Source organism: Callionymus lyra, chromosome 5 (assembly GCF_982586985.1).
Source record: "Callionymus lyra chromosome 5, fCalLyr1.hap1.1, whole genome shotgun sequence".
Lineage (NCBI taxonomy): Eukaryota > Metazoa > Chordata > Actinopteri > Syngnathiformes > Callionymidae > Callionymus > Callionymus lyra.
Window position 1 is genome coordinate 4,523,044 of NC_141822.1, and position 20,531 is coordinate 4,543,574.

General features: G+C 46.2%; 1 protein-coding gene across 1 annotated transcript; it reads right to left on the bottom strand.

Moving 5' to 3' along the window:
* Positions 1–7,228: 7,228 nt before the first annotated feature.
* LOC148079080 (E3 ubiquitin/ISG15 ligase TRIM25-like) lies at positions 7,229–11,248 on the bottom strand. Its single transcript, XM_087792241.1, has 3 exons — positions 10,161–11,248; positions 8,702–9,639; positions 7,229–8,617 (listed from the first exon to the last, which is right to left on the bottom strand). The coding sequence occupies exons 1-3, from the start codon at positions 11,246–11,248 to the stop codon at positions 7,932–7,934; spliced, it is 2,712 nt and encodes a 903-aa protein (XP_087648367.1). The 3' UTR covers positions 7,229–7,931.
* Between the last annotated feature and the right edge of the window lie 9,283 nt (positions 11,249–20,531).

Below are 20,531 nucleotides of genomic sequence, written 5' to 3' on the forward strand. Positions count from 1 at the left end.
CTAGAGGTGAGCAGTTCCCTGGTGGCAGGAAGAACTCCAAGTATGGCGATCAGCAGCCAGGGACTCTAGTGCTGTAGGTGAAATGTTGCACTGCTTCAGGAGGGTTTTGAGATGATCCTTGAAGCGCTTTTTTGGACCACCAGCAGATCTCTGGCCATCCAGAAGTTGGCTGTAGAGGATTTGCCTGGGGAGGCAGTGGGCAGGCATACGGATCACATGCCTTACCCAGCGCAGGTGTTTCTCCGCAAGGAGCACGGCCATGGTAGGTGTGTGGGTCCGTTCAAGGATATCAGCATATGGCACCCTGTCTTCCCAGGACACACCCAGGATCCTTTGAAGGCAGCGGATGTGGAAGGCCTCTAGTGTTTTTATGTGCCTCTGGTAGGGTGTCCAGGTTTCCGACCCGTACAGCAGTGTAGAGAGGCAGACCGCCTTGTACACAGATGCTTTGGTGGAGCTGGTGAGGTTCCTGTTGTGGAATACCCTGGAGCTAAGCCTGCCAAAGGCAGCGGAGGCCAGACCGACTCGGACCTGGATGTCATCATCAATGTTGCAGGAGGGGGACAGAATGCTGCCTAGGTAGGTGAAGTGTGGGACGATGGCAAGGGGATGACCATCGAGGGTGAAGGTGCGCACATCAACTTCCGCTTCCGGTGAGCCTTTGATCGGCTGCTTGAAACGTAAGCTCCGTCGTTTTAACGACTACTTGTCCGGATATTATGCTCATATCACTTAAGATATGTCTCAAGCATCTCGGATCTATGATCGTGATGCTCTTCTCAACATCAGAGAGTCAATGGAGGACTTCACTCGCGACAGTTACCAACGTCCGGTGAACGTGTTTCCGGCTCCGCTTCTCATCGACTCGGACTCTGTGGAATATCGTTTGATCTCTCGAGTACCGGGCGATTTCCACAAGGGATCGAGTCGGGCTGGAGTACAGGTCAGGATGAGACGTGCAGTTGCGATCGCTCGGAACAACTCTGACGTCATCGAACGTCATCAGTGTTTGATCGACATTCCCCTCACTGTGTGTGACGACACATCAGCGCTGCCGTCTGTCCAGACCTCAACGAAAGGTGGTAAGATTTTTTCATTTCCTCTCTTTAATTCGACTTTTACAACCGAGTTGAACTTCAGTGACAGCTGGTACCCACGTGACCGCTGTTCGCTTCAAAAGATCCCGCTCTGCGCGCCTGTCAGTGACGCGGCGTCGTCAGTGACGTCATCGGTGCTGAATGTGGGACTTCTTAATGTTCGCTCCATTACTAATAAATCCTTTATTCTTAATGATCTTTTCACAAGAGTTAATTTGGATTTATTATGTCTTTCTGAGACTTGGCAGAGAGAGGAAGAGTTTATTCATCTGAACAAACTCTGTCCAGTAGGGAGCGCTGTCCTGGGGAAGCCTCGCCTCTCTGGTCGTGGAGGAGGTCTTGCTACTGTTTTTAGGGAGAGTTGTTCTTGCAAAGTGATTCAGACACAGTAATTCACTTCTTTTGAGTCTCAGATGATCTTGGTTGGTTCTACAAGACCTTTCTATTGTGTGTCAATCTACCGTCCGCCTGGTCCTGCGGCGGTGTTCTTGAAAGACTTTAGTGACTTCTTATCTTCCATTATTCAGATGGAATCTGTTCTTATTCTTGGAGACTTTAATCTTCATGTTGATGACGTCACATCTTGTTCTGCTAAAGAACTTTTAACTTTAACTGAAGCCTTTAATTTTGAGCAACATGTTTCTGAACCCACTCATCAAAAAGGCCACATTTTAGACTTAGTTTTTACTCTTGGCCTGAACATTTCTAATGTATCTGTACATGATGTCCATCTGAGTGATCATTCTCTTGTCTTGTTCAACCTGGACTTCATCCCTGAACCTAAGGCTTTGAAAGTTAGGTCTCAGAGGCGTGTCATCTCAGCCGATACTGCAGACAGTTTTTCTGCTATGTTTGACCGTCTTTCCTTTGATGACTGTCCAGATGTGGACAGTTTGATTCACTGTTACACTGATCATTGTGTTGAAATACTGGATCAAGTGGTACCTGTTAAATCGAACTTGAAAATTCAGAAAAAACGGTGCCCTTGGACAAATGAAGATCTCCTGAGTCGAAAGACTGAGCGTCTCTGGAAGTCTACTAAACTTGAGGTGCACAGACTTCACCTCAGGGATCTGTTGACTTCTTACAATGAGATGGTAGAAACTGCTAGATCTGATTACATCAGAAAACTGGTAGCAGCAAATAGGAAAAACCCCAAAGTTTTGTTTGACACAATTAATTCTCTCGTGTCTCCTGCTCCTCAAATCACCCCGGTCTTCTGTGAAGCTGACAGCAATGCATTGTTGAGATTTTTCATTGACAAAATTAAATTGATCAAAGAGAAAATCTCTCCCCCTTTGTTGGGAACCCCTACTGTCTCTGAGCCCATCTCCTCCTCTTGGTCATCCTTCACTGCTGTATCTTTGGGTGATATTTCAGCACTAGTGAACAAGATGAAACCCTCCTCTTGCTCGGATGACGTCCTTCCTTGTAGGCTTTTTATCAAAGTATTTGATGTAATTGGCCCCTGGGTTACCAATATGGTGAACCTCTCCCTTTCCACAGGGGTTTTTCCCAATGCATTTAAACATGCCATTGTGGAGCCTCTGCTCAAAAAACCAGGCTTAGACCCAACTGACCTCAGTAATTTCAGGCCTATTTCTAAGCTCCCTTTCTTGTCCAAGATCTTGGAGAAGGTGGTGTCCGAGCAGCTGTCTTTGTTCCTGGATCAGAGCGACATCCATGAGAAGTTTCAGTCTGGCTTCCGTAAACATCACTCTACGGAGACAGCTTTATTGAAAGTGTCCAGTGACATCATGATGTCGGCTGACTCGGGTAAATTCACTGTTCTGGTTCTCTTGGATCTGTCGTCAGCCTTTGACACAGTTGATCACCAGATCCTGCTGAGAAGACTAAGGGATGAAGTGGGACTGTCTGGGTCTGTGTTAGAATGGTTCTCATCTTACCTTTCTGGGCGCAGTTTTAGTGTATCTGCCAATCAAATGAGGTCTGAATCGGCAGATCTGTTGTGTGGAGTCCCTCAAGGTTCTGTTCTGGGTCCTTTATTGTTTTTGCTGTACTTGATTCCCCTTGGTAAAATCATTCAGAGATTTCCAGATGTTTCTTATCACATTTTTGCTGATGACATCCAGCTCTACTGCTCTTTTGACCCAACTGAGCCCCAAAGGCTGAACAGCTTAGTCAATTGTTTGCTAGAAATCAAACAATGGCTGAGTGAAAACACTTTACAGCTTAATGTGGACAAAACTGAAACTCTGGTGATTGCTCCTGATGATAAGATTCCAGGGTTGAGTCAGTACTTGGGTGACTTAGGTCAGTCTGTCAAACTGAGCCTGAGAAACCTGGGTGTTGTATTTGATAAAGACATGTCTCTTGTTCAACACTGCAGAAAACTGACCAGAAACTGTTTCCTTCAACTGAGAAAAATCTCTAAACTTAGGAAAATGTTGTCACAACATGATCTGGAGCTTGTAATCCATGCGTTTGTTTCTTCTCGTCTGGACTATAGTAACAGTTTGTTTTCATGTCTTAACAAGAAGGATGTGTCTCGTCTGCAGTTGATTCAGAACTCTGCAGCGAGAATTCTGACCCGCTCAAGTAGGAGAACTCACATTTCTCCGATCCTTAAAACTCTTCACTGGCTTCCAGTTTCTTTCAGGATCAACTTTAAAATTCTGGTTCTTACTTTCAGATCTATTCATGGTCAGGCTCCTCCTTACATCACTGATCTGATCCAGCCTTACACCCCAGCTCGGTCTCTGAGGTCTGTGGATCAGAATCTACTTATGGTTCCACGCACACGGCTCAGGACCAGAGGAGAGAAATCTTTTCAGGCTGTTGCTCCTAAGCTTTGGAACAATCTTCCTCTCTCTTTGCGCTTGATGGAGTCTACTGACTCCTTTAAGAAACATCTTAAGACGTTTCTATTTGTTCAGGCTTTTCCTTGAATTTCTCGAACTCCTGTGTTGTTCTCGGTGTTGTCTTGATCTTTGAAGTATGTACTGTTTTGAGTATTGTTTTGATTGTTAAAGCGCTTTGTGACCCTGGTCTCGAAAAGCGCTATATAAATAAATATTACTTACTTACTTACTTACATGTGTTTGGTGGGTGAACTCCTGGACAACTATCTGTGTTTTCCTGATGTTGATTTGGAGACCAATGGCGCTGTAGATGGATGCAACCACGTTTAACGCACGCTGTAGGGATTCTGGTGAGTGGGCAAGGAGAGCACAGTCATCTGCATACTGTAGCTCTAAGATGTGTTGGTTGGTGGTTTTGGTGAAGGCTTGAAGGCGCCGAATATTGAAGAGGTTGCCATCCAGTCTGTACTGTATCTGTACCCCATCTGATGGGTCCAGGAGTTTGTGAGAGAGGATGGTGACGGTGGAGAGGAAAACGTTGAAGATGGTAGGGGATAGGAGACACCCTTGCTTGACCCCCACATCCACACTGAAGGAGGGAGAATGCTGGCCACCAACACTCACACAGGCTTGCATTCCATCATGGAACTGCCGCAAGACGTTCCTGAACTTTGGTGGAACCCCCAGCTTCCCCAGCACATCCCACAGCAGTTCCCGGTTTACTGTGTCGAAGGCCTTGGACAGATCAATGAAAGCTAGGTACAGGTCCTTGCAGTGTTCTCTGCATTTTTCCTGTACCTGTATAGAAACAAAGATCATATCAGTGGTGCTGCGCTGTTGCCTAAAACCGCACTGGGATTCGGGCAGGATGTTATCAGTAGCATGAGATGCCAGTCGAAGGAGCATCACCCGTGCTAGCACCTTTCCGGCAACCGATAAGAGGGAAATGCCCCTGCTATTACCGCAGTCTGCTTTGTCACCTTTGCGCTTAAAGATTGTGATGATGTTGGCATCCTTCCAATCTTGCGGGATGACTTCAGATGACCAGATGGTACTGATCAGTTGGTGTAATCTGGGGGTGAGGAGGTATCCGCCATGCTTCAGTATTTCTGCCGGGATTCCATCAAGCCCCGGGCTCTTATTGTTCTTCAGGCCAGAGATGGCTTTTCGTACTTCAGCAAAGCTGGGGGAGGAATCCAGATCTGTGACGTTTGGGAGGCATGGGAGGTCAGCAAGTGTGTCCATCCTGGTTGGATATGAGGTGTTCAGCAGGGTGTTGAAGTGCTCAGCCCATCTGTCCAGGATCTGTTGTTTGTCCTTGTACAGGATGGTACCATCTTCTGATCTGACCGGAGATATGTTTTTCCTCTGTGGGCCATAGATGACCTTGATGGCGTCATAGAAAGCGTGGGAGTTGTTGGTGTCCGTGTGATGCTGTATCTCATGTGCTTTCTTTGTCCAGCAGTCATTCTCCATGGCTCTGAGAGTGCGCTGGGTTTCAGCCTGAATGTTGGTGAAGTGGGCCTTTAGCGAGGTGGATTTGGGGTTGGAAAGGTGAGCTGCAAGGGCCTTGTGTTTTGCCTGAAGTAGGTTGTGGATACCTGGTGCGCTATTATCAAACCAGTCTTGGTGTCGCCGTCTGGTGCGTAGAGTGCTCCAGGTAGAGCTGATGTCAGGAACGGCTGGTGTTTCAGGGAGATTGGATCGTTCCCTGAGCTGGTTGACTGGGTGCGGAGACTTCAGTGCATCGCAATTGAGCTTCTTGCAGGGTGGTGTTTTCCTCAGTGGACGACGGAGTTCCAGGGTGAGTTTGGTTCTGATCAAGAGGTGGTCAGTCCAACAGTCAGCTCCACGCATGGCTCTGGTGACTCGCACCTCCTTCCTGTCAGCTTGGCGGACGATGATATAATCAAGGAGGTGCCAGTGTTTAGAGCGGGGGTGCTGCCAGGAGGTCTTGAATTTGTTCTTCATTTGGAACAAGGTGTTGGTGATGACCAGCCGATACTCAGAGCAGAGAGTGAGGAGGCGAAGACCATTCTCGCTGAGCTTACCAACACCATGCTGCCCAAGCACATCCTTCCAAAGCACACCGTCAGAGCCCACTCTCGCGTTAAAATCCCCAAGGAGAATGAGCTTGTCGGTAGAGGGTGTTTTATTTATGGCGGAGTGCAGGGAGGCATAGAAGAGTTCCTTGCACTCAGGGTCAGCATCCAGTGTTGGGGCGTATGCACTGATGAGAGTGGCATGACGGTTGTTGGTGAGTGGAATCCGCCAGGTCATCAGTCTTTCACTGATGCCGGTCGGGGATTCACGAATTCTCTGAAGCAGGCATGCCCAATAAAGGGTATTTGGAGCAGGCCTGCGCAAGAGAATAGATTGTAGTGAGGCCAGTGGCGCGCCGTCTCTGCCCTCACTGTCTTGGCTCCCCCCTACATTCTCCAGTGGCGTGCGAAGCACAACGACCTTCAGTGAGAGAGAGTTGCAGAAAACTGCCACACACATATACACACAAACACACACACAAACACACACACACACACACACACACTCACACACAAACACACACACACACACACAGAAACACTGTAAATCTTGTTTTTTTTAAGATTTGATGTAAATATGTTTTACATTGAAAGGTACATTTTGTATATACACAGCATATATAATAGACAAAATAATCTAATATATTTATCTTCTTAATTAAGACTTATATTCTATACAAAAACATGTTTATACATCAGAACCAGAATTATTATTATTTCAATTGCTAGTGAATTGTTCCACCAACAGTAAAAAAAAACAACGTTAAACATAAATAAAAATGTAATTATGTATAAAGTGCAGAAAATGTTCAAAATGGAAAGTATGGACTGTTGCACTCATTTTGTGTTATTTGTATTAATTTGTTCATTATTAACATGTAATTTTGTGTTGTCACCACATAATATCCATGGTTGTGTTTACAACAATAAAAGTAGTTTTGATTGTGATCTTAGAACGATAGGTGTAAGAAAGTAAATATAAAGATGTCCATGTTATATTGAATAAACCAAAGAATATTGCATTTAGAAAATGTGTTTTTGAATTATTGGAATTAGAATATTGAACTCAATGTGTCAAATATATATATAATCTATATATTTATATATTTTAAATAAATGATTCAAAAGGATAATTCATTGATTTAGATTAACATTTCAATAAGAACAAATAATCAATCAATCAAGTTTATTGATAAAACACTTTAAAAACAACAGTCGATACAAAGTGTTGTACAATGACATGAAAGTACTAAGAAAGCAGTTAAAACACAAAAATAAAACAATGTCAAATAAAACAAGTCAAAAGCACTAAAAACAGCTCAGAGTCTCATGCTGTGTTAAAAGAGAATAAAAGTGTGTTTTAAGACGAGATTTGAGTGAATAAAAATCAATGTTTCTATATGTACATTTTTAAAATACAGCATAACTCAACATAACACTGAATCCAAGGATCTGGTTTCTCTGATACAAGATATAGTTTGTGTTGAACTCATTTTCATCTTTACTTCTTTGGAGAAAATCTTTTCTTCACAAAATCAAATTCCTTTCAGACTGTAATATTGAATCCAAACCAAATGTACATCAATTCTTCTTCTTTCTGACTCCTCGTGGACGACTGGCTGTGTAAGTGTGTGTATTGTCAAGAATCTGATGATACGTATCACGATACAGAGGCAACCATAACATCCAATGAGATACTGTAGTAACCAGGATATATTTGTAGTACTGTGGAGTACTTGAGTAACGACTGCTGCCATCATCACCGGATCATGAAGGTGTTTATTAAAGAAGATTTAAAGAAGACTCGTCATCATCAGGAACAATCCAATCACAGAGGTTCTAATCCAGTCACATGACGTCACTGTGTCTTCACTGCGGCACAAACGACAAACGTTCTCAGAGACGTTCATCCAAACATTGAAGCTTCATGTGATGATGTCACTCCTGGAGACTCACAATCTCACTGTCGTCTACTTCAGCTTCACAAACTCACACGAGTACTGAACACTGACTCCAGCATGAAGAGGTTGAGTGAAGCTGGTCTGGACTCTGTGGAGGAGAGTCATGGTCTCAGAGACGCTGTAGAAGGACAGAAGACCTGCAGAGTGATCCAGGTACACCCCCACTGTGGAGGCTCTGACACTGGAGACTTCAGTTGTGATGTTGTTGTGTGTAAATAAACAACCAGAGTCGTGACAATATAAACACCAAGATTTGTCATTCAATCCAAATAAACTTTCTCCTCCTGATCTGCTGATGTTCTTGTATGAAACTACTACTTCAACATCTCCTGTTCTCTTCACCTCCCAGTAACAACGTCCAGTCAGAGACTCTTGACTCAAGACCTGACGATAACTTTTGAATCTGTCTGGATGATCAGGACGAGGCTGACGTTTTCCCACGAATGTCACTTTCTTGTTTCCTTCAGACAACATCAACCATGAGTCTGCAGTGTTTGGATCCAGAGTGATGTCCTGTGAGTGTGTGAGGAACTGCTCTCTGGTCTCTAGAAGGAACATCATGGAGATGTCGGTCCACATGTCTCTCAGAAGGTTCTGGACTTGGTCTCTGCAGGCTGACACGGCTGCTGTTACTTCCTTGAAGCGACGGTGAGTTTGCTCAAGGGTCGTGGAGGAGGTCGTGTCTTCACTGACCTCTGAGAGTGAGGTCGTGTCTTCACTGACCTCTGAGAGTGAGGTCGTGTCTTCACTGACCTCTGAGAGTGAGGTCGTGTCTTCACTGACCTCTGAGAGTGAGGTCCAGTTCTGCAGGAAGATGGTGTGACTGTCGGTGAGTGACAGCTGCTGCAGCTCAGCCTCTTTCTTCTTCAGCTCAGAGATCTCCTGCTCCAGCTGCTCCTGAAGTCCTCGGACTCGAGCGTCTTCAGTCTCCTGCAGAGATCTGATCTGCTGCTCCACGTCAGGCATTCTTCTCTGGATCATCTGGATCATCTGGACGAGGGTCTCCTGACTGTCCCTCACTGCTTCCTCAGCAGAGACTCTGATGTTCTTCTGCTCCTGCTGGAGCAGCTTCACTTCCTTCTCTCTCTTCTGGATCTTCTGCTGGATCCTTCCTTGACCCTGATCCAGGTCTTTCTCTCGCTCCCTCCTCTCTGCTTTGGTCGAGACGATGTCATGATCTTTGTGTTTGTCCACAGCACAGAGAGAACAGATGAGCTGCTGATCAGAACGACAGAACATCTTCTTCTCCTCCTCGTGTTCAGAGCAGATCATCTCCTGGAGCTGCTTGGACGGCTGGACCAGCTTGTGTCTCCTGAAGGCCAGAGCTTCTCGATGAGGCTGAAGATGTTTCTGACAGTAGGAGACCAGACACACCAGACAGGACTTGAGGGCTTTCATCTTTCTCCCAGTGCAGGCGTCACAGGTCACATCTTCAGGTCCAGCAGAGCAGAGGTCCTCAGCTGCTCCAGTCTTCTTCAGCTCCTCCACTAACTCTGCTAACACAGTGTTCTTCTGGAGGACAGGTCTCTCGCTGAAGCTCCGTCTGCACTGAGGACACTCGTAGATTTTCTTTTCCTGCCAGTGACCTTCAACACAGGTCTTACAGTAGTTGTGTCCACAGTGAAGAGCGACTGGATCCTTCAGTAGATCCAGACAGATGGAACAAGACAACAAATCAACTCTAGTCTTCTCCATGTCTCTGCGACTGAAACACTCCCTTCACAGGTGAACTCTTTTATAGTCTCAGTCACAAGTCGCTGCCACGATCTGCTCCAACCTGTTGATCCACATATTATCAAACTTCCTGGAAACCAACTGTTGTTCAGGACAAAGACACACCTTGATTCTAACACACACACACACACACACACACACACACACACACACACACACACACACAAAGACACACACACACACATATACACACAAACACACACGTATACACACAAACACACACGTAAACACACAAACACACTCACACACACACACACATATACACACACACAAACACACTCACACACACACACACACCCCCACACACACACTCATATACACACACACACACACTCACACTCCTAAACACACACACACACACACACATACACACAGACACAAACACACAAACAAACACGTATACACACACTCACACACACACACACACATATTCACACACACACACACACACATATACACACAAACACACACACACACACAGTCTCAGGCATACGGATCACATGCCCAACCCAGCGCAGGTGTTTCTCCTTAAGGAGCACGGCGATGGTAGGTGTGTGGGTCCATTCAAGGATATCAGCATATGGCACCCTGTCTTCCCAGGACACACCCAGGATCCTTTGAAGGCAGCGGATATGGAAGGCCTCTAGTGTTTTTATGTGCCTCTGGTAGGGTGTCCAGGTTTCCGACCCGTACAGCAGTGTAGAGAGGCAGACCGCCTTGTACACAGATGCTTTGGTGGAGCTGGTGAGGTTCCTGTTGTGGAATACCCTGGAGCTAAGCCTGCCAAAGGCAGCGGAGGCCAGACCGACTCGGACCTGGATGTCATCATCAATGTTGCAGGAGGGGGACAGAATGCTGCCTAGGTAGGTGAAGTGTGGGACGATGGCAAGGGGATGACCATCGAGGGTGAAGGTGCGCACATGTGTTTGGTGGGTGAACTCCTGGACAACTATCTGTGTTTTCCTGATGTTGATTTGGAGACCAATGGCGCTGTAGATGGATGCGACCACGTTTAACGCACGCTGTAGGGATTCTGGTGAGTGGGCAAGGAGAGCACAGTCATCTGCATACTGTAGCTCTAAGATGTGTTGGTTGGTGGTTTTGGTGAAGGCTTGAAGGCGCCGAATATTGAAGAGGTTGCCATCCAGTCTGTACTGTATCTGTACCCCATCTGATGGGTCCAGGAGTTTGTGAGAGAGGATGGTGACGGTGGAGAGGAAAACGTTGAAGATGGTAGGGGATAGGAGACACCCTTGCTTGATCCCCACATCCACACTGAAGAAGGGAGACTGCTGGCCACCAACACTCACACAGGCTTGCATTCCATCATGGAACTTCCGCAAGATGTTCCTGAACTTTGGTGGAACCCCCAGCTTCCCCAGCACATCCCACAGCAGTTCCCGGTTTACTGTGTCGAAGGCCTTGGACAGATCAATGAAAGCTAGGTACAGGTCCTTGCAGTGTTCTCTGCATTTTTCCTGTACCTGTCTAGCAACAAAGATCATGTCAGTGGTGCTGCGCTGTTGCCTAAAACCGCACTGGGATTCGGGCAGGATGTTATTAGTAGCAAGAGATGCTAGTCGAAGGAGCATCACCCGTGCTAGCACCTATCCGGCAACCGATAGGAGGGAAATGCCCCTGCTATTACCGCAGTCTGCTTTGTCACCTTTGCGCTTAAAGATTGTGATGATGTTGGCATCCTTCCAATCTTGCGGGATGACTTCAGATGACCAGATGGTACTGATCAGTTGGTGTAATCTGGGGGTGAGGAGGTATCCGCCATGCATCAGTATTTCTGCTGGGATTCCATCAAGACCCGGGCTCTTATTGTTCTTCAGGCCAGCGATGGCTTTTCGTACTTCAGCAAAGCTGGGGGAGGAATCCAGATCTGTGACGGTTGGGAGGCATGGGAGGTCAGCAAGTGTGTCCATCCTGGTTGGATATGAGGTGTTCAGCAGGGTGTTGAAGTGCTCAGCCCATCTGTCCAGGATCTGTTGTTTGTCCTTGTACAGGATGGTACCATCTTCTGATCTGACCGGAGATATGTTTTTCCTCTGTGGGCCATAGATGACCTTGATGGCGTCATAGAAAGCGTGGGAGTTGTTGGTGTCCGCGTGATGCTGTATCTCATGTGCTTTCTTTGTCCACCAGTCATTCTCCATGGCTCTGAGAGTGCGCTGGGTTTCAGCCCGAATGTTAGTGAAGTGGGCCTTCAGCGAGGTGGATTTGGGGTTGGAAAGGTGAGCTGCAAGGGCCTTGTGTTTTGCCTGAAGTAGGTTGTGGATACCTGGTGCGCTATTATCAAACCAGTCTTGGTGTCGCCGTCTGGTGTACCCTACAGACTCTACTGCCGCCTGGTAGATAGCAGTGCGTAGAGTGCTCCAGGTAGAGCTGATGTCAGGAACGGCTGGTGTTTCAGGGAGATTGGACAACTGTAGGGCAATCTGTTCCCTGAGCTGGTTGACTGAGTGCGGAGACTTCAGTGCATCGCAATTGAGCTTCTTGAAGGGTGGTGTTTTTCTCACTGGAGGACGGAGTTTCAGGGTGAGTTTGGTTCTGATCAATTCAATTCAATTCAATTCAATTTTATTTAAAGTGTCTTATCATAACAAAGTTATCTCAAGACACTATACAGTTGAAATAAGACCACAGTTGATTAAGGAAAAATAGATCCCAGCAATTCAACAAAGAGCAAGAAACAAAACACTGTACAGTGAACTGTACAGTGAGCAATGGCCTTTTAGAAGGCAGAAACCTCGAGCGGAACCAGACTCATTGTTGACGGCCTGCCGCTTTGACCGGCTGGGAGGAAGGATGGGGGGTAGACAGAATGGATAAGGAGAGGAGTGAGGGAGGATATTGTGAGAGAAAAGAGGAGAGTGTAGGAGAGTCCATGGGGGTGCTGGAGAGAACTCAGGATCTGATGACGTGGTGAAGATCCTGGATCAGCAGCAGCTCTGGAGGTGGATCCCTGGATCAGCAGCAGCTCTGGAGGTGGATCCCTGGGGCTCCGGGAGAGAAATAAAAAGGTGTGGGTTTGGGACAAATGTATACAATACACAGGTATACAGACTCCGGTGACGGGTGAGGATATATAGAGGGGAGAGGGGGGGGGGAGGTTGAAATAGCCAGGCCAGAGGGCACATACCTAGCACAGCAGGATCCAGACACGGGGGCCCAAGCCGCGGCAGGAACCCGCGGGAGACCAGGACCCAGGACCCAAGCCCGACCCCAAACACCAGCGAGAAGGCGGACCACCACCGGGGGCACGAGAGGGCAAGCACAGGCGAGGACGACCGAGGAAGCAAACCCCCATCCACCGCCCCAACCACCCCCGCCAGCACCAACCCCCACACACCACCAAAGAACCCCCGGAAGCGGGCCACCCCCCCGCCGGCAAACGGGGCCATCGCAGCACCAGCGGTCACCACCACCAGGCCCAAGGCCCCACAGGCCCCACCCGCCGGGCCCCTCACACCCGAATCGGCCAAGCCAGAACGGCCCCGGCGAGAAAAGAAGGATATACAGAGCTCAGTGTCTAAAACTCCTCCAGCATTCTCAGCCTATAGCAGCTAAGATAAACAGTTTTGTTAGTTATAACAGCTAAAGATAAACAGTCAAGTTAGTTATAGGCTTTATCGAAAAGTAAGGTTTTAAGATTGTTTTTAAACAAAGAGAGGGTGTCTGCCCTCCGGACTGAAGCCGGTAGTTTGTTCCACAGCAGAGGGGCTTGAAAACTGAAGGCCCTGACTCCGAATCTACATTTAGAGATTTGTGGTATAACTAATAGATCAGAGTTTAAGGATCGTAAGGTCCTTGAGGGTTGGTAAGTTTGGATTAAATCTCTAATGTATGTTGGTGCTAGACCATGTAAGGCTTTATAGGATAGGAGAAGGATTTTAAATTGTATTCTTAATTTCTACCGGAAGCCAATGTAGGGAAGACAGTACAGGGGAAATGTGTTCGCGCCTCTTAGTCTTAGTCAGGACACGAGCTGCAGAGTTCTGAATGAGCTGAAGAGTTCTGAGAGATTTTTTAGAACATACTGAGAGAAGAGAGTTATAATAGTCCAGCCTGGAGGTTACAAAAGCATGGATGAGCTTCTCAGCAGCATCTAAAGGAAGGAAGTGCCTGATTTTTGAAATGTTACGAAGGTGGAAGTAAGCAGTCCGTGAGCTTTGTTTTATGTGTGAGTTAAATGATAAGTCCTCGTCAAAGCATACACCCAGATTCTTTACAGTGGTGCTAGTAGCAGGAGCAAGTCCATTTTGTAAAGCTAGATCATTAGTTAATGATTGTCTGAGATGTTGCGGACCAACTAGTAAAACCTCAGTCTTTTCCGAGTTCAGTAGGAGGAAGTTTTTGGTCATCCATGACTTGATATCTGTAATACAGGACTGTAGTTGTGTTTGCTGATTTCTTTCATCTGGCTTCATGGACAAGTAAAGTTGGGTGTCATCAGCATAACAGTGAACGTTTATAGAGTGTCTTCTAATCAAGTCCCCTCTGGGAGCATATAGATTGTGAATAGTATTGGACCAAGAACAGAACCTTGTGGGACACCATAGCTGACCTTAGTGTGTGTCGATGAGAGGTGGTTGACATGTACATAGTGCGTTCTATCCGACAGGTAAGATTTAAACCAGTTAAGAGCAGTTCCACGAATGCCTATATGGTTTTCTAGCCTCTGTAGAAGGATTTGGTGGTCGACAGTGTCAAATGCAGCACTGAGATCTAGAAGAACAAGAACTGAAACATGGCCCTGATCAGAGGCCATCAGTAGGTCGTTACTTACTTTTACCAGGACGGTCTCTGTGCTGTGGTGTTCCCTAAAACCAGACTGAAACACCTCAAATTGATCATTGTCCTGGAGATAATCACAGAGCTGACTTGTTACCACTTTCTCCAGAAGTTTTGAAATGAATACTAGATTAGAGATAGGCCTATAGTTAGTGAGGACCTCTGGATCAAGATTTTCGAGAGGTTTTTTAAGCAGAGGTTTAATTACTGCAACTTTAAAAATCTGAGGCACATAGCCTGATGTTATTGACAGGTTAATAATGTCAAGTATGAAAGTGCTAAGTAAGGGGAACAGTTCTTTAAGTAGCCATGTGGGAATAGGATCGAGAAGACATGTTGTGGACTTTGAGGAGGAAACAACCTGGGACAGCTGTCGAGGACTCACTCGTAGAAAGGAGTCAAAATATGTATCAGTCATAGTGTCTGTGTCCGGTGAGGCTGCACTGGTTGTATTAGACGAATCTAGGAGGTCTTGAATCTTTCCTCTAATAGTTACAATTTTTTCATTAAAAAAGTTCATGAAGTCACTGCTACTAAGATGAGAAGGGATGGACTGCTCAATGGACTGATGGCTCCGTGTCAGCCTGGCTATAGTACTGAATAAGAACTTGGGGTTATTCTTATTTGCTTCTATAAGTGATGAGTAGTAGCTGGCTCTGGCTTTCCGTAGAGATGCCTTGTATATTTTTAACTTATCCTGCCAGTCCTGGTAGAATTCATTATGTTTTGATGAACGCCATTTCTTCTCTAGTCGTCTAGAATCCTGTTTTAATTTACGTGTTTCCTGAGTATACCAGGGAGCAAGACTACTTCTGTTAACAGTCTTTTGAGTTAGTGGTGCGATTAAGTCAAGCGTATTGTGCAACGAGTCTGTAAAACTGCCCACAAAGTTATCAATGTCTGGGTGACTATGGGTAGAGTTTCTTGACACACTGAGGCTAGGCGTTTTACTGAGCACAGAGGGAATTATTTCCATAAACTTGGTAACGACACTTTCAGACAGACATCTTTTGAGAGTGCTCCTGCTCTGTAGACTTGGCTCATTTAAAATGAAGTCAAATGTTATTAATTGATGGTCAGAAAGAACTGAATTCTGAGGAGAGACAATAACATTTTTAATTTCAAGTCCGTATGCTAGGACAAGGTCTAATGTGTGCTTAAAGCAGTGAGTCGGTTCATGTACATACTGAGAGAAACCAAATGACTCCAGGATAGAGTTAAACCTGTTAGCTAAGCTATCATGGACCATATCAACATGGATGTTAAAGTCACCAACAATAATCACTTTATCTGATTTAAGCACCAGGCTGGTCAAGAACTCAGGGAACTCAGACAAGAATTCAGAATAAGGTCCAGGGGAATGATAGACTCCAACAAAGAGAAGTGACTGACCTGATCTCAAGGTTGTATTAGATACGCTAAGTATAAAACTTTCAAAAGAGTTGAAATCACATTGTGGTCTAGTAAAGGTTGACAGACATGAGTGGATGATGGCTGCGACTCCCCCTCCTCGACCAGAGCGTCAAGGGGCGTTAAAGTTAGTGTGGCTGGGTGGTGTTGATTCATTTAAAGATACGTAATCATCTATAGACAGCCAAGTTTCGGTTAAGAATAATAAGTCAATGGTTTTATCTGATATAAGTTCATTAATTAGTGCAGCTTTTGAGGACAGGGATCGGATATTCAACAATCCACACTTAATTCTCCTGTCCTCTACAATGGTAGTATTTATTTGATTTAGATTTATTTGAATTAGATTTTCTTTAATAGCTCTTCTACTGACATTTTTACTTGGTTTTATTAAGCGGGTCAGATTGACCCTCTCTATGTGGTTAGAGGCGGGTGGCTGTTGTGGGAGAAGGGCAGAAGAGTGTGGAAGACCGCAGTTCTGCCTTCTGATCTGTGCTCTGAGTTGTCACGTTACACTAAAACTGTCAACACTGCTAGACAAGAGAGAAGCTCCTTCCAACGTGGGATGGATGCAGTCTCTCCTAAGCAGACCAGGTTTTCCCCAGAAGGTTTTCCAGTTGTTAACAAAGCCAACCCCGGGGCACCACTCCGACAACCAGCGATTAAATGATGAATAGCGAGTAAACATATCATCATTGGCCATATTGGGAAGGGGTCCAGAGAACACTACGGAGTCCGACATTGTTCGTGCAAATGCATACACCGACTGAACGTTTACCTTGGTGACCTCCGAGCGACGTAATCGGATGTCGTTGCTGCCGACATGAATAATTATCTTACTGTATTTATGTTTAGCTTTAGCCAGCAGCTTTAAATTTGATTCAATGTCGCCCGCTCTGGCCCCAGGAATGCAGACTACTCTCGCTGCCTTCGCTAGTTTAACGTTCCGAAGAATGGAATCGCCTATGAACAGAGCAGGTTCCTCGACCGGTGACTTGTCGAGTGGAGAAAATCTGTTCGAAACGCTAAGGGGTTGGTGGTGCTCCGTTGACTTTGGCCCGGGAACTATTCCTCCCACGAACAGTCACCCACCGACCCTGGTTTCCCGGCTGCTCGGGAATTGCTGGAGGACTACCTGCTAGGCTATGTGGCTGTGCACTGTCTACCTGCCAGTGTTTAGAGCGGGGGTGCTGCCAGGAGGTCTTGAATTTGTTCTTCATTTGGAACAAGGTGTTGGTGATGACCAGCCGATACTCAGAGCAGAGAGTGAGGAGGCGAAGACCATTCTCACTGAGCTTACCAACACCATGCTGTGGCTTGCTCCTAGAGGTGAGCAGTTCCCTGGTGGCAGGAAGAACTCCAAGTATGGCGATCAGCAGCCAGGGACTCTAGTGCTGTAGGTGAAATGTTGCACTGCTTCAGGAGGGTTTTGAGATGATCCTTGAAGCGCTTTTTTGGACCACCAGCAGATCTCTGGCCATCCAGAAGTTGGCTGTAGAGGATTTGCCTGGGGAGGCAGTGGGCAGGCATACGGATCACATGCCTTACCCAGCGCAGGTGTTTCTCCGCAAGGAGCACGGCCATGGTAGGTGTGTGGGTCCGTTCAAGGATATCAGCATATGGCACCCTGTCTTCCCAGGACACACCCAGGATCCTTTGAAGGCAGCGGATGTGGAAGGCCTCTAGTGTTTTTATGTGCCTCTGGTAGGGTGTCCAGGTTTCCGACCCGTACAGCAGTGTAGAGAGGCAGACCGCCTTGTACACAGATGCTTTGGTGGAGCTGGTGAGGTTCCTGTTGTGGAATACCCTGGAGCTAAGCCTGCCAAAGGCAGCGGAGGCCAGACCGACTCGGACCTGGATGTCATCATCAATGTTGCAGGAGGGGGACAGAATGCTGCCTAGGTAGGTGAAGTGTGGGACGATGGCAAGGGGATGACCATCGAGGGTGAAGGTGCGCACATCAACTTCCGCTTCCGGTGAGCCTTTGATCGGCTGCTTGAAACGTAAGCTCCGTCGTTTTAACGACTACTTGTCCGGATATTATGCTCATATCACTTAAGATATGTCTCAAGCATCTCGGATCTATGATCGTGATGCTCTTCTCAACATCAGAGAGTCAATGGAGGACTTCACTCGCGACAGTTACCAACGTCCGGTGAACGTGTTTCCGGCTCCGCTTCTCATCGACTCGGACTCTGTGGAATATCGTTTGATCTCTCGAGTACCGGGCGATTTCCACAAGGGATCGAGTCGGGCTGGAGTACAGGTCAGGATGAGACGTGCAGTTGCGATCGCTCGGAACAACTCTGACGTCATCGAACGTCATCGATGTTTGATCGACATTCCCCTCACTGTGTGTGACGACACATCAGCGCTGCCGTCTGTCCAGACCTCAACGAAAGGTGGTAAGATTTTTTCATTTCCTCTCTTTAATTCGACTTTTACAACCGAGTTGAACTTCAGTGACAGCTGGTACCCACGTGACCGCTGTTCGCTTCAAAAGATCCCGCTCTGCGCGCCTGTCAGTGACGCGGCGTCGTCAGTGACGTCATCGGTGCTGAATGTGGGACTTCTTAATGTTCGCTCCATTACTAATAAATCCTTTATTCTTAATGATCTTTTCACAAGAGTTAATTTGGATTTATTATGTCTTTCTGAGACTTGGCAGAGAGAGGAAGAGTTTATTCATCTGAACGAACTCTGTCCAGTAGGGAGCGCTGTCCTGGGGAAGCCTCGCCTCTCTGGTCGTGGAGGAGGTCTTGCTACTGTTTTTAGGGAGAGTTGTTCTTGCAAAGTGATTCAGACACAGTAATTCACTTCTTTTGAGTCTCAGATGATCTTGGTTGGTTCTACAAGACCTTTCTATTGTGTGTCAATCTACCGTCCGCCTGGTCCTGCGGCGGTGTTCTTGAAAGACTTTAGTGACTTCTTATCTTCCATTATTCAGATGGAATCTGTTCTTATTCTTGGAGACTTTAATCTTCATGTTGATGACGTCACATCTTGTTCTGCTAAAGAACTTTTAACTTTAACTGAAGCCTTTAATTTTGAGCAACATGTTTCTGAACCCACTCATCAAAAAGGCCACATTTTAGACTTAGTTTTTACTCTTGGCCTGAACATTTCTAATGTATCTGTACATGATGTCCATCTGAGTGATCATTCTCTTGTCTTGTTCAACCTGGACTTCATCCCTGAACCTAAGGCTTTGAAAGTTAGGTCTCAGAGGCGTGTCATCTCAGCCGATACTGCAGACAGTTTTTCTGCTATGTTTGACCGTCTTTCCTTTGATGACTGTCCAGATGTGGACAGTTTGATTCACTGTTACACTGATCATTGTGTTGAAATACTGGATCAAGTGGCACCTGTTAAATCGAACTTGAAAATTCAGAAAAAACAGTGCCCTTGGACAAATGAAGATCTCCTGAGTCTGAAGAGACTTTGTCGAAAGACTGAGCGTCTCTGGAAGTCTACTAAACTTGAGGTGCACAGACTTCACCTCAGGGATCTGTTGACTTCTTACAATGAGATGGTAGAAACTGCTAGATCTGATTACATCAGAAAACTGGTAGCAGCAAATAGGAAAAACCCCAAAGTTTTGTTTGACACAATTAATTCTCTCGTGTCTCCTGCTCCTCAAATCACCCCGGTCTTCTGTGAAGCTGACAGCAATGCATTGTTGAGATTTTTCATTGACAAAATTAAATTGATCAAAGAGAAAATCTCTCCCCCTTTGTTGGGAACCCCTACTGTCTCTGAGCCCATCTCCTCCTCTTGGTCATCCTTCACTGCTGTATCTTTGGGTGATATTTCAGCACTAGTGAACAAGATGAAACCCTCCTCTTGCTCGGATGACGTCCTTCCTTGTAGGCTTTTTATCAAAGTATTTGATGTAATTGGCCCCTGGGTTACCAATATGGTGAACCTCTCCCTTTCCACAGGGGTTTTTCCCAATGCATTTAAACATGCCATTGTGGAGCCTCTGCTCAAAAAACCAGGCTTAGACCCAACTGACCTCAGTAATTTCAGGCCTATTTCTAAGCTCCCTTTCTTGTCCAAGATCTTGGAGAAGGTGGTGTCCGAGCAGCTGTCTTTGTTCCTGGATCAGAGCGACATCCATGAGAAGTTTCAGTCTGGCTTCCGTAAACATCACTCTACGGAGACAGCTTTATTGAAAGTGTCCAGTGACATCATGATGTCGGCTGACTCTGGTAAATTCACTGTTCTGGTTCTCTTGGATCTGTCGTCAGCCTTTGACACAGTTGATCACCAGATCCTGCTGAGAAGACTAAGGGATGAAGTGGGACTGTCTGGGTCTGTGTTAGAATGATTCTCATCTTACCTTTCTGGGCGCAGTTTTAGTGTATCTTCCAATCAAATGAGGTCTGAATCGGCAGATCTGTTGTGTGGAGTCCCTCAAGTTTCTGTTCTGGGTCCTTTATTGTTTTTGCTGTACTTGATTCCCCTTGGTAAAATCATTCAGAGATTTCCAGATGTTTCTTATCACATTTTTGCTGATGACATCCAGCTCTACTGCTCTTTTGACCCAACTGAGCCCCAAAGGCTGAACAGCTTAGTCAATTGTTTGCTAGAAATCAAACAATGGCTGAGTGAAAACACTTTACAGCTTAATGTGGACAAAACTGAAACTCTGGTGATTGCTCC

What these genes read in the sequence shown, in the direction of transcription:
- LOC148079080 (XM_087792241.1), bottom strand. Translation starts at nt 11,248, where the DNA reads ATGCTCCTTCGACTAGCATCTCTTGCTACTAATAACATCCTGCCCGAA. An exon ending in AAACACCTGCGCTGGGTTGG is followed by an intron (nt 9,640 to 10,160) that starts GCATGTGATCCG and finishes TCACCTGTGAAG; the next exon opens with GGAGTGTTTCAGTCGCAGAG. An exon ending in GACCTCACTCTCAGAGGTCA is followed by an intron (nt 8,618 to 8,701) that starts GTGAAGACACGA and finishes CCTCACTCTCAG; the next exon opens with AGGTCAGTGAAGACACGACC.